Here is a 14294-nt window from a genome sequence, read left to right as displayed (position 1 = left end):
TCCCTGAACTGTTACACGACACTGCCCCCACTGAGCTGTAATAAGGCGTCACCCCCCCCCGAGATGTTACACAGTGCTGCCAGCCACTGATACATCATACAATGCTGCTGCCCCCCCCCCCCAAGATTTTACATGATGCTGTTGCCCCCCCCCGAGCTGTTACACAACGCCGACCCCCCAGCTGTTACACGTTGCTGCCCCCTCCAAGATGTTACACGGTGCGCAACCCCCCCCCCCCCCCCAATACTTTACACGGTGCTGCTGCTCCCCCCAAGGTGGTACCTGCTGCCCCCAAAAATGCTACACGGTGCCATGCCCCCCCCCCAGCTGTAACAAACGCCACTCCCCCAAGATGTCATATGATATTGCCACCCCCCCCTCCCCAGGCTGTAACAAGGCAGTGTCTCCCCCTAAGCCATTATGTGACATTGCCAAACCCCCCACCCCCCCCATCAAGGTGCTACGCAACGCCCTACCCCAAGCTGTTATGGGGACACTGCCCCCCCCCGCCAAGCTTGCAACAAGGTGCCCCCCCCGCCTGTCTGAGACATTAAGTGATGTTGCCCCCCTCCACCCCAAGGTGTTATGCGGTGCCCCCCTGTCCCAGCTGGGCCGGGCCCCCCCCAGTCTGCGATGTGGTATTGGGCATGTGTCTCACGTGGTGCAGGGGGGCCGGTCTTTTAACGAGTTACTCGGGTAACGGCCCTATCAGTGTAACACACCATAAAAAACACACACACACCTGGCCGAGGTTATTAGATCTTGATGAGAAGAACCGTTCTGGTCCCATTAATTATAAAAGTTTACACACTTTATAATTAAACGTGCTACAGAAGTAGGAGACATGTGGAAGGGAAGGTAAAAACAAGTGTCGCGATCTGGGGGAGACTGGCATTGTCGGAGACTCCAGAATAATTTTAGTAAAATATCTGAATATCTGAAAAGGTAAATCTAGACAATGAGAAGCAAATATCAAGAATATCAGGTTTCACAGATTTATACCGCAAACAGATTCCTGACAAAAATGTAGTTATCGATGAAGTTTTTGGATCAAATCCTGGGGAAAAAAAAATGTCACGGATGGTAAACAGTGGGAATGTTTGGCTTTCGGAGTTTGGGGGACAATACTAAAAAGGGATGAAATTTATATAAAAAAAAACATTATTGCCAAACATATAGCACAAATAAGGAGATGGCAGTTTCATGTAAGTCAGGGTTTGTGGCATCGCGGTGTAACCACGGCAACACAGTTAACTGCAAGCCCACTGGCACTTCTGAAATGTCTACACACATGTTTCTGCATGTGGAACGGTACAGAATGTGCAGCGGGGAGGCAGGCCATATGTGACACGTCTTCGGGCGTCTTGCTCGCCCGCAGCGCCAGCGCCCCATGTCTCCTGGTAGCTTAGCTTGCCGCTAAACCCCAATTGCTTCTGCATCCCTATTACACGAGACGTGGACAGTGAGGTAGCCGGACTCTGACCTGGAACCATGACTCATTTCTCCGCCCAAGCGTTCGTAAACAAAGCGGCACCTGATTGGCAGGCTGTGTATCCCGAATCTCTTTTTCTCCACCGTTCAGAGATTGTGGCGCGTAAAACTGATCTCCACCTGCATTCTTTAATAACAGAGTAAATCGCGATGCACCTCGGAAAAAAACGTGACAATCGGTTGCATTCCAGAAGCCATCAAACAGCTGTCACCTGTAAATAAAGTGCTTTCGAGAACATGCACAGCGGCAGTCAGAGAATATCAACTATCAGGGGCATCAGAGTCTCTCCTCCCACGGTTTACAAAGTCATATCTCCCTCCTCCGGGCTAAAATAAACAGACAAAGCTATCAAACAGGATTTAATACAAATAGGAAACCGCAGTGGGATTAAGGCAAACTCTAGCAGAGGCATTGCAGGGCGTCATTCCACTCCCAGAATCCATGAAACGTTTTACGCTCCTCAGGCATCCTGCGTGTTCCAAGGAAAGTCGTCGGGGGGGGGGGAATAACACGTCGTCGATCAACAATAATGACACCCCAGCTCAGGCGGCCACTGATACCTCCCCAGTGTCAACTTGAAGGAAGTTTCCTACTTTCCCGGTCGGACTCAGTCACGCCCATCAAATGTTCACACTTACGCACAGAAAGGTTCTGCTGAGGTCCCGTTCAGTACCACGGCGATAACATCCTCAGATGCATCACATGCCTGGCAGATAGGATCTGTATGGCTATATACACACACGCACACACACACACACGTTCCTCCACCAATAGGAAAGCCGTCACATTGCATGCAGCAAATTTATTACTTGTTATCCTTTTCTTAAACCTCCCTAACGCCATTACATAACGGGCCTGAGGTAATGTATACACTAATGGGACGGGAAGCGTAAATCTATCAGGGAGCCATAAATTAGCGCAGCGCGGTCTGTGTCGCACAGATTACGCCGTTTGGGGGTAATGGGCGTACGTGTGAAATATGGCAACCCGCAGCGGCCGACGCACCTCCTCGCAGCCAGGGGGCGACAGAGCGAGAGTCTCCCCGGGGCGTGTGATAGCTGGTTACACTGCTGGGTCTCATGCAGCTTTCTGGTTCTGGCAGGACTGCGGAAACGCCACACAGACGCTCTCCACGTGTGTGATAGACGGAGACGCGGAACGGGAGGGAAATTTAAGTAAGCAGAGAGGTGGTGGCGGTGGATTTGGAGGGAGGACGAGCCAAAGAGGGTTAGCAGACATTTGCTCTGATATTTGCAGCTTAACGATACCATCAAGGCTACATCCACAGGCTAACTGGGGCCATAGCAGCATTTTATGCTGTAGGAAGGGCCCCAACTGTGACTTTAGCCCAAGGGGCGCCACCCCCGTAAATTCGGCCCTGGTCCAGTAACCCCCCCCCCCCCCATTCAGGCCTGAGCTTACTTTCCAGACTAGCCACTACCATGTGGTTCCGTGCCCCAGCCGTAGCAGGTTTCCCACATAAACACAAGCAGCAAACATACGCACACGCACATACACACGCATGTTTGTTTTCGGATATTTTTAGCCCGCGCGAGTAAAGCCGCGGCCAGAAACGGATTTAACACAAGTGCGGAGAGACCTCGGCAAACACCGAAACAGGGCCTCAACCCGCGTCACAGACGGCGATAAATTATTAGCAGTTCTGCTGCGACGCCGAGCACGGACAGCGCCAGCGCGGCCCCGGCCGTGAGCTGTAATACGTCCCATGCCGAAACGCACTGGCTTTCGTTTGAGCGGCGTAAACGGTGCCAGATGACGCTGCTGAAGGTACTGGAGACACTAATAACGGTAGACAGGGTCAGGGACCCGGATGGGCCAGGCGCGGGCCTGTGGAGGCGGTCCAGCCTGCTGACGTCACTCAGTGGCAGGTTCGGGTCCCAGGCCGGTGATGGGGGGATAACAAAGGGGAGGCGGGCCCAGCTCTGGCTGGGTCTTTGATTGCCCGCTTTTGTCCCTTGGTGTCACTGTTGATATTGCCCGTGTTATTTGCAGTCATTTAACCACAGCGTCCATGTGAGTGTATAAAGAAGGGCTCTAATAAGATATCGCTGCCGTGGCAAGTATTATGGGTTCCACGGTCACTATATCGCTGACGACTTCTTGGTAAGAAGAGGATAACGATTATGTTCTGCTGAACAAGCGCTTTTTCCACCACCTTGCTGGCATGTTACCCCTCCCACCAATCTACCTGTACTGCTGCAGGTAATAAAAATTATTAAGCCTTTCCTTTATATGTCTCGGCGCCATGATGGTTCTGGAACAAGCACTGCAATCTGATTGGCCGAGGACAGAGCCGGGGTGTATCACTCCTGCACTAAATGTGACCATGAGAAGCGTCAGGTATTCACCTGAGTGACCATTTAATATCTCACCAAAAAATAGATTAAATACATTTTCAATTTTATAAACTGAGTGGGTGGTCGGGTGGGGCATCCATGCGGTTCCTGTGATGTTTGTTTCTCTCACATTCGACTACACAAACCATAACCCCCCCCCCACAAAAACATTATAGAAAACTGAGTATAAGGGAACCCTACTCACACAGGGGACAGGGGACAGGGGACAGCGGAGCCCCCCCCCCCCCACACACACACACACACACATACACATACAGACTAGGAAAGACCAGGAAAGGGAAATGCTGAGATGGGGAAAAGAAGAGTGAGGTGTGTGTGTGTGTGTGTTGGGGGGGGGTCGGAGAGATGAGCGGTGGTGGGAAAAAAGTGCTAAGAACAGGAACTGGGCAGGGGACCCTGAGTGATGGAGAAAGAGGGGGAGGGAGAAAAGGAGGGATAGAGAAGAAGTGAGAGGTGGAGGACTAAGGGGACGGACTCAGCATGGAAAGGATGGCATGGGGATAAGAAGCAGGGCTGGAGGCAAGAAAGTGGGAGGAGTTTCTTAAAGACAGGCCAGGTTAAAGACAGGCCAGGTTTGGAACTGAGACTGCGGGGGGGGGGGCAGGTTAAAGATGAAGACAGCGGGGTGGGGGGGTGGGGCAGGTTAGGGACGAGGACAGCAGGACAGCGGGGGGGGGCAGGTTAGGGATGAGGACAGCGGGGGCAGGTTAGGGATAAGGACAGCGGAGGGGGGCAGGTTAAGAATGAGAACAGCGGGACAGCGAGGGGGGCAGGTTAGGGATGAGGACAGCGGGGGCAGGTTAGGGATAAGGACAGCGGAGGGGGCAGGTTAAGAATGAGAACAGCGGGACAGCGAGGGGGGCAGGTTAGGAATGAGGACAGAGGGGGGGCAGTTAAGGGATGAGGACAGCATGGGGGGGACAAGATAGGGATGAGGACAGTATGGGGAGTTAGGGACAAGGACAGCAGGACAGTGGGGGGGGGTGGGGGGGCAGAATGAGGTGTGGGCTTGTTACTCGCCAAGACATTACAGCTCAGAGTCACAGCAGGAGCAGGTGGAAGGTGTGGTCCCCAATAGTGCCGTCTGACGGGCTGTCCGAGAAAAGGTCAGGGAGAGGGGCCGGTAATCAACAAGGAAGTTTGATCTAACTGCCTCCACAAAGTTTCCTCTCAAGCTCTCCCACAACGAGTTGACCCTTTTCCTTATCAGTCCCTTCATGAGGAGAACACTTCTCAAATCGCGTTGAGAACAGCAATGGAAGTTTCCAGAAGATCAGCGGCGTAATGGCAGCTTCCATCAATCGTGTTATGTTATTTTTTTCTTTTAACAATTTCTAAAAATACAATAAAGTCTTGTATAGAACAACTTGTGTAAGAAAATTATTTACACATAACGCTGATCTTGTCTTTTGGGGGGCGGTCAAACAACTCTCACGTTGCAATAGCAATTTCAATTCAGCGGTTGCGAAAATTAGCAATAACACCGGGGCGGTGAGTGATAATTTAATCCATAAGGGGGTGCCAGTCCCAGGTTTAAGAAAAGCCCCATATCAAACAGAAAAACATGAAGTAAACACCGCTTTTAGCTACCACTGACATACAGCTGCTGTGATTAACTAGCGCCCTGTATATCTCATATATCCGTATTTCAATTGTTTTCATTTCCCTACGCGCCCTCCTACATATATAATAAAGAGAATTACAGAAAGATTGCCATTTACTTCCAAAATACCCAGAGCAATTGCATAACGAAAAGCTTAGCTTTTAACTTAAGCCTATATTAAGTTAGAAGCATAAGCGACGTGAGGGACCTCCGTGATATTTATTATTGATAATTAATTGATGTTCATACGCAAATGCTTGTAGTTTTAAAAGATAAATTAAATGTAAGGAATCCTCCTTAGATTAAAGGGCTTTAGTCAGCTTCTTATCAGCTGCCGTGTGAAACGGCATAAAGGACTTAAACCGCGAATGGCTGGTTGCAGGTAACGGACTCAACACCAGGCTATAGGCGCGCCGGGGCGGCCGCACGCAGAGGTCGGAGACGGGTGGCGATGTTTCGGTATCAGTCACCTCTCCTGATGCGGACCCTGCGGCCAAGTCAGGCCGATTTAATGAAACCGATCCTATCTTCTGCCTGATTTTTCGCTGAGATGTTGGCATCCACAAACAATGTTACAGGGAAATGTAAAATAAAAGTCAACGGGAATGATGCTGGAACAATTCACTGGCGGCCAGGAAATTGAGGATTAAAATGGATCATCATAATCATTATTATTATTATTATTATTATTATTATTATTATTATTAAGTGTGGCTGTTTGCATTGTACATTAACAGAAATAACTTCTACTACAAGGTTATAATTGTTCCGAGTCCTTTCCATGCAGGATTCTCTTGGTCTCTCAAAAAGACCGAATTATCAATAACCTATAGCAAGTTTTAACCATTGCAAATATCACTGCGATTGTAAGTTGTTCTACTTTACTTAAAAAAACTATTAGAACTACAATAACAGTACAGACCGTGATCTGCCTATGGAAAACCCAGTTTAACCTGATCTATAATCCACCGTTATGAATGATTTTCTTTATCTTTGAATAGATTACAACGATATGTTCGTGGTGGTTTTATTTGTAACGCGTATACATTAACAACCCCTATTTTTATAGCGCCCTAATTTTATTACTATTGATAAATGTAATTACCCGAGATCAGTTTATAATATAAACTTGCCCGAAAAGGTTTAGCGAACTGCATTACATACTATTGATGAGCTCCTTTCAACTTCAAGATTCCGCCGAATTTATATGCCGTTTATCAGACACTTTTTCTCATGTTCAAATATTTGGCTCTGCATAACCTTATTTATTTATATGAAATTCGGTTTGAAAGGAGATCAGAAGGCGTGGGCGGGGGTTTGTAACAAGAGTCTGACCAAGTGACCCAAAGCCTGATTATATGTCATTAACTGGAGACTGAACGTATCCAAATTACTCAAAGAACTTCCATTCAGACCACGAATTACACTTGCAGCACACACACTCACACAACACTTAAACAAATATAAATCATGTGCCCTCCTACGTGCTTTTGTGAATTTTAGCACTGCGCGCACTCACACACGCACACACAACGCGCGCCGCGCTCGCACACACACGCATGCACACATGTACACACACACACATATGCATACAACGGCTTCTAAAATTTGCTCGTGGTGTTAGGCTTTTTATTTTGCGGAAACTTGTTACTGAAATTTCTGCGATTTCATCAACAGACCTAATTGCATTTCATCATTCGTTAGAACTATACCTTTTCAGTGAAAATGGCAACGATGCCGTATTTAATCATCTTATTTATTTAATAACAACATGCAGTAATAGCTAATAACCATTAACAGACTCAATGACGTACATGCAAAGTAACTATTTATTTATTTTGGTTATCTATTATATTTTCTATAATTGCTGTAAGGCCTACATTACGAAATACTGTTTGTACGAGGCAGGACTATAAAAGTACCTATACTGATTTACCTTGGGCAGCGCTCACAAAGACTACAAACTCATACAAGTACTCATACAAATACATACAATTACTATTGTATGTGGTGTGCGGGTCACATACAATACATATTGACAGATACTACCGCCTTTATAGTTTTTATTATTTTTTCAGCAGATATATTTCCAGTCAGCACATATACAAGATCAGACATCAGTAAGACGCATCCACAAATATATCAGTATCCAAACCATGAATAAGGCAAATCCCACATAAGCTGCAGGAATTGTAGTAGTTTTTTGCACATTGTTACAAAATCACCGAAGCCTTCATGTCTTTGCAACAATATATCCCGGCCTTAAACGGCGCCTTTTGTTACACGTTTACATGCAGTCGCTTCGATTACTTTAGTTTTGTTGTTTGTGTGTTGTGCGTTATGATAGGACATTAAAGCGGTATTTACAATATGGAGGTCCATATGGCATATACATCTATAGACATATGTTTTAGAAATGCCCCATACCTGCCTTTAAATGTTTAAAACGGTCAGTTTTTCTCCTATTGCCAAATAACGTGTATTTCATGTTTTCTGTTTTCTCTAGGCCTATAAAATGTTCTGTACAATGCTCTGCCCACGGTGAAACGGGATTACTGCACTAGTTACATGCAAACAAATTAGCACGCCGCGTAGGATTTTAGATAAGCCACAATTTTAGTTAAGAACTACTTGCTGGTCATAATGGAGAAGCAGCGGAGACTGCAGTGTTTTTTGGATGAAATCTGGCATTATGTACTTCAGCAAGGTGCCCGCTAAAACACGCGAAACGATACTCATAACAAAAAAGTATTAAATATTGCGGACACTGACACATACCTTTAAATTGGGGTTTTTTCTGTCAGCGTCCGTTTCCAGCCGAAAGAGCCTGTATAAAAGGTCGGCTTTGTTCATTTTCTCACGCATCCACTGGTTTAATTTTTTTAAGAGGGAAATATCACATGATCTTGTGTATCTGACCTTTCGCATCAAACAACGTTCTTTCGGCCCTTTTTATGGAATGTCTTTTGTAATCGGTGTACATTTCTTAGTTATCGCTTAGCTGGCTTAATATGTGTAGCCTATAACATATTCTCATAGCAACAGGTATCCCATATAACTGGCATAAACGATGACATCTCAGTGCGTCTGTTCTTCGAGCAGCATGCATATACCATGTCCTTAAAACGTCATTTGTATTTTGTCAATGCATATATGACGATTGTATTTAGAAAACATTATATTCGTATTGACTTTTTAAATATTCTAGAAGGAAGCCGGATGCTGGTTCTGAAAATTATGTGCGAGAACAAGTTTAACGTTAAAATTTTATTTTTTATTTTAATGCTATGCAGTATAATCCTTGATTTCGAGGATTAATTCCTAAAAGGTGTAAGGGATATAGTTTGCACAGGGAAAGTAAAGCAATTGTTCATTGATTTTGAGTACATCCGCGTGTGATTAATAATTTGTGTACGAGGTCTACCAAAGGTTATCGCTCGGTTGAGATAAAAGTACTTCAGTAACTCGGTGAGTCTGCCCATGGAAAATGCAACAAATCACAACGCAAAAAAATCGCCTTGCTTCATAAACACCCTGCTTTTCATTTAGCGTTATAGTCAGATTTAACATATGAGCATAATTATACACAAAACGGGTCAGATTTTAAATGTTACTGTTGTTTCATTTTCAAATTATTTATTTTCATTTGTTTAAATATACTGCATTAGAGGGGATGGTAAGATGGAATTTAGGTTTGTTGATATTATTCTAATTGAAATAATTAGATTGGTTGTGGCCGATATATTTTCATAATCTTAATGACTTCAATAAGAATGTGAAAGCAGCCAATACCGAAGAGGGTCATTGAAATTTAGGAGCGTAAACACCCCGCAATATATTTATGTCCCTCCTACTCCGCGCGCTTATTGGCTCAGAGGGGTTCTGACGACATATATGAAGCCGTGGAGCTCAGAAGATGAAGCTGCGACATGGAGATCAAACGGAGGAGCGCTTTTAGGACTGAGCAGTAAGGCTGTACACTGCATGCATTTCACCGACGAGGATTTGGAAAACTAGGCTTCGTTGTCATCGAATGCCACGGTCCCTGAATTGCACTGCGGGCCTTAAATTTATAGCAAAGTGAATTTCCCCTCTAACGTGCAGATAGAAAAATGTACTTTGAGACTCAATAACGCGGCCGGATCTCTTTTGCGCTAGATATGGACAATGGAGAAATTGCGTGTAAGTAGCTGACCTTGTTGTATTAGGGGCAGATCGCAAAGTTTGCGCAGAGTTAGGAGGCGATCAGGAGAAGCTGAGACTGACAAACGTGCATTGCTGTGGTGATTTCTTTGGATTTAATTGAGATGCATAAAACGAGTGTCCATTGCAACTGAGTGAAAGTGACAAGAATCCACGAGCGCTGTGCATGTGCTGTTTTTTCGTGCGTAATTCACGTGGAGGCGCCGACGTAAATTAAAAGTACTAGAGCGTGCTTGTTTAGATTTTCCACATAGTACCTTTTTGCTTTGCTTCACTATGAGTTTAGTCGGAGGATTTCCTCACCATCCCGTGGTGCATCACGATGGCTACTCGTTTGCCGCGGCCGCAGCTGCCAGCCGATGCCATGAAGAAAACCCGTACTTCCACGGGTGGCTCATCAGCCATCCAGAAATGTCTCCACCCGACTACAGCATGGCACCCGCGTACAGCCCCGAATATGCAAATGGTGCTCCGGGTCTCGAACATTCGCACTACGGTGGAGTTCCGGGAGCCGGCGCCGTCGGCATCGGACCCCGTCCCGTCAAACGGAGACCCACGGCCAACCGAAAGGAGAGGCGTAGGACTCAAAGTATCAACAGCGCCTTTGCCGAACTCAGAGAGTGCATCCCCAACGTGCCAGCAGACACAAAGCTGTCAAAAATAAAGACTCTTCGGCTGGCTACCAGCTACATCGCCTACCTCATGGACATTTTAGACAAGGACGAGCAGAACGGAGAAGCCGAAGCTTTTAAAGCGGAATTCAAAAAGACGGACGCCAAAGAGGAGAGAAGAAAGAAAGAAGTGGTAAGGAAACAGTAAAACTTCCTCTAAAATAGCATAAATGTAAGAAGATACATTTGTCGCATGTGCAAATATTAATACAATTAGCAGGATTTCATTTAAGAATTATGCGCTAAAAGCAGCACATTGTATTGTACGCGGTAGACGTACGTACTGTTTAAAATAGCAGTTCCTAAAAATGTGAATATTCCTGGACTTTTTGCCATTCTTTCAATTCCCGGCTCCAAGACTGCAGTAATTACTGAATACAAACCTTCTAATGAAACGCTTACGATTGGCGCCATCATAAAAATGTTTTGCAGAATAATTCAAGAAAAAAACTGTTACCCACAGGGCCACGTCAGGCCACTAATGGAAGGTCAGAAAGGTACCGCCACGCGCATGAAGCTGCGTAAACAATGCATCTAATAAAATGCCCCCCTTTTTTTTACTGTATAACCAGAATGAAGTTTTGAAAAGTTCTGCAAGCAACAGCGACAAGAAAACCAAAGGAAGGACGGGCTGGCCGCAGCACGTCTGGGCTTTGGAGCTCAAACAGTGAAGAATCGCACCCAGTGACTTGAAAAGTCTCCTTGACTCCTTTTTAATTTGTACTCTCGCATTATTTAATGGAATATTTATGTGCAATTTCCCAAAAATGGAGAGTGGATATTTGAAGAAAACCATTCCATTTTTTAAAGAGGAGAAGACCTTTTTGGTAAGGGATTGTGTATCTTTGTCTCATTTGTGGTGAATGTGTTTCCTAGTGTGAGCCAAGCAACATGTTTGGCAATAACGTGTATGTGAAGCAAAACGTTTTTTCCCCCTCACTCACTCTCCCTCAATTTCTTCCACCGTTTCTTAGGATATAAAATATTAATGGAGCAAAAATGGTATTGATGCGATTCAAGAGACATTTTAATGTTACGAAGTGTTGTGTTGTCTTTTTGTGGTTGTCTGGTGATGTTAAAGAGATGTTCCGTCCACTCAAGTGCACTTCCGTCCATTTGCAAGAAAATTAAATAATATTGGAGATGTAAACAATGTAATTAATTCAATAAACCACTGTTTGTTTTTAAACGAATTTAGTTCGTTTGCTGCATGCATTAATAAATAAAATATTTTTGGAGACGTTAAATAAAATAATTTTATTAACATGATTTTACAATACAAGGTGCATATCGATAACTTGTTTTTAAAATAGTATATTTTAAAATAGGTATTTTAAAATAGATAAATGGCATCAAATTTGTTTCCACTACTTATTTCCAGTTGAAGAAAACACTCTTCATTACATGTTCAGGTCCTGGTAAATGGTGATTTTTTTTTTTAGTGTTTTGAGGCCGGGGGCATCAAAATACTTCCAAGAGTACGAACCGTGACATGACAGTCCAATCAAATACCACTCACGCGACATGTCCGCAACAGGTCGTCAAATAGTGCACGAAACGTTCCTATCAGCCGGACCGGGCGGCATATGTTTTGAATGAGAAAACAAGTGGTTACGGAGTTTCGAAACATAGGTGATGTTATAAAAAAAGTCATTTTTATGTTTAATAGGAAACAGGGAACAAGCAAAGCAAAGGTCGAGTTGGGCCGGTAGAAGATTTACAAGAAGCTTGCCTGATGTCTGCATTTCTTGCGCTCAGATATAATCCCGGGATTCCTTGTCTTAGACATGTTTTAGCGTTATATTTAGGCAGTAATAGCGTTCGCTTGAAAGGCAACAATGCATCAAACTTTTAGCTACTTGGCTACATTTTACATACATATACTTTCAACAAAGAATGTTGCTACTGTGCATCATTTTCAGCGTGTACTTCAATAAATCATATCGTACTCACACACAATCGTTACTCAATAGCAATGTGACCAAAATTCGTCACCTATTTTTTATATATATTTTGTTCATAATACTAACAGCCCTGTAAAACCATACACCAGTAAAATGCTTGAACTTTTGTCGAATTAGAGCGTTGGCCTGTACGACCACGCAGCAAAACAATATCTACAATATACACATATAAAACAGTAAATGCGGCATATACTGTAATTGTCAGGGGCGATTTTTATCTTAAGTATTATTAGCCAGACTTATTCGGCAAACATTTTTTTTTTATTCGTAAAACGTAATAAATCACGAATTTAAATTTATCGTGAATTAAGCAAATGATAAAAAGTCTTAAATTAAATTTAACTTTTTATATACCCGTATATGCGCCCAATTGACTTTTAATAACAGCAACAAAACTGAAATTCTATATAACGATTACTACGTTTTATTTTTTCCCTCCTAGAGTTGCGCCCAGAAACAGCAGACTTTGCGGAGCCAGATAAAATGTAGATTCTGGCGTTAAAAGGTTCATGGTAAAGATGGACGGGGTTAGTAAATTGCTGGGAAGCGCGAGAGGCCGGCTATCGGATACGGTTCTGATTGATAACTCGCCTATCAAAACGCAGGCCTGAAATATTTCTCTTTTTTTTGGCGAGGGGAAATCAGTCCACCCCAAAACGTCGACCACTGTCACAACTCTAAATATTTAGAAAAGACATTAATAAATGCGCTGGCCTACCAGTATAAATCAATAAATAAACAGACCGAATAGCCGACAATGTTTTACATACATATGAATTTGTAGGAGTGTGTGCACAATGTTTAAACTTACCATACTTATACATTTTAAAATTTTAATATCCTTAATGCTTTACATTTTAAAAATAACTTATTTTTTGCCTCTCGTTTCCAAATCTGTGTTTTCTCAAACTGGTCTTCAAAGAGGAATGATTAAATATAGGCCTACAGATGAATCCAGACACAAGCACAGCCATATTCTGACGACTCCAGTTACATTTTGTGTAATGATGCTTTTATGTTATAGTACCAAAACAATGCGAATTCAAGCCATACAGTTTACAAGTCGTTTAACTCCAAATGTAGGAAATGCGTCGTTTTTACCGTATAGGAATCTCCTTTTAATGAAGTGACATCTTCCACAACGCATATCAGTAAAGATAGCGATTGTTTAAGATTAAGATTCCAAGAAATTGCGCAAATTAATCGGTTGTTACTGTTCATTAGCTGGAGCCTCGAGTCTACTATGTGCGCTAATAACTGTAGATAATTTGTTGTCTGTGTCAAGATGGCGTCCTAGATAATATCACCGGGCTGTTCCCATTTGATGAAGGGAGTAGATAATCGTGTGACCTCATTATGACCCACTGCTGTATCAGGGATGGCAAAAGCCTGATATAGTGTAAGTATCACAGATCTGTAACCTCAGATCCGTTGGTCACCTATTCCGCGCTTCTCCCGCGCGCCCACTGTCGAAATGTCACACATTTACTGATAATCTGAGTTCGACTTCTGAGTTAGAGTTTGAAAGGACTTCATGTGACTTAAAAGGCAAAAACTAAAACTTACGCAAATTAAATCATGATAGTTTATGCATGACCACTAAGAAGAATACTTTACATAACATGGAATTAGTGGCTTATAAAATTCCATTGCCGAGCTTTGATTTCATTAAAATAGCAAGAATACCATACAAACTATTTTCTTTTATCTTTCACTGATATGCCTTTCTTTAAAATTCAATGTATGGATAACATATGCGTTGTATGGTAATAGATTGTAGAACACAGGCACCACGCACGATTTTTTTTTTTGCATTACAGGCATCTGTGAACGATTAGTACCAAGGGCCCTCCTCTCTCCATTCTTTTTTTTCCGAGGGAGCCTGTAGACATGTTTACGTCAGATCAGACGGCAAGGAGCCATCCTGCCCCAGCTAGACGTAATCACGTTCTACGTTCCGTGCCGTTCCATTCCATTCCAAAC

At 43.7% G+C, this 14294-nt stretch overlaps 1 protein-coding gene across 1 annotated transcript; it reads left to right on the top strand.

Annotated features, from left to right (window-relative positions):
* Window positions 1–9389: 9389 nt before the first annotated feature.
* On the top strand, window positions 9390–11540 carry hand2 (heart and neural crest derivatives expressed 2). Its single transcript, XM_048996667.1, has 2 exons — window positions 9390–10480; window positions 10920–11540. Exons 1-2 carry the CDS (start codon window positions 9953–9955, stop codon window positions 11016–11018), a joined length of 627 nt encoding a protein of 208 aa, XP_048852624.1. The 5' UTR covers window positions 9390–9952; the 3' UTR covers window positions 11019–11540.
* Window positions 11541–14294: the final 2754 nt, after the last annotated feature.

The sequence above is a fragment of the Brienomyrus brachyistius genome, chromosome 25 (genome assembly GCF_023856365.1).
Source record: "Brienomyrus brachyistius isolate T26 chromosome 25, BBRACH_0.4, whole genome shotgun sequence".
In the NCBI taxonomy this organism is placed as follows: domain Eukaryota; kingdom Metazoa; phylum Chordata; class Actinopteri; order Osteoglossiformes; family Mormyridae; genus Brienomyrus; species Brienomyrus brachyistius.
The sequence above is the reverse complement of the archived record's forward strand: the minus strand, read 5'-3'. Positions and strand labels throughout refer to the sequence as shown.

Bases quoted from the DNA above. Each gene is read 5' to 3' on its own strand.
- hand2 (XM_048996667.1), top strand. From the start codon at position 9,953: ATGAGTTTAGTCGGAGGATTTCCTCACCATCCCGTGGTGCATCACGAT. The intron at 10,481-10,919 runs GTAAGGAAACAG...CTGTATAACCAG, and splicing joins AGAGAAGAAAGAAAGAAGTG to AATGAAGTTTTGAAAAGTTC.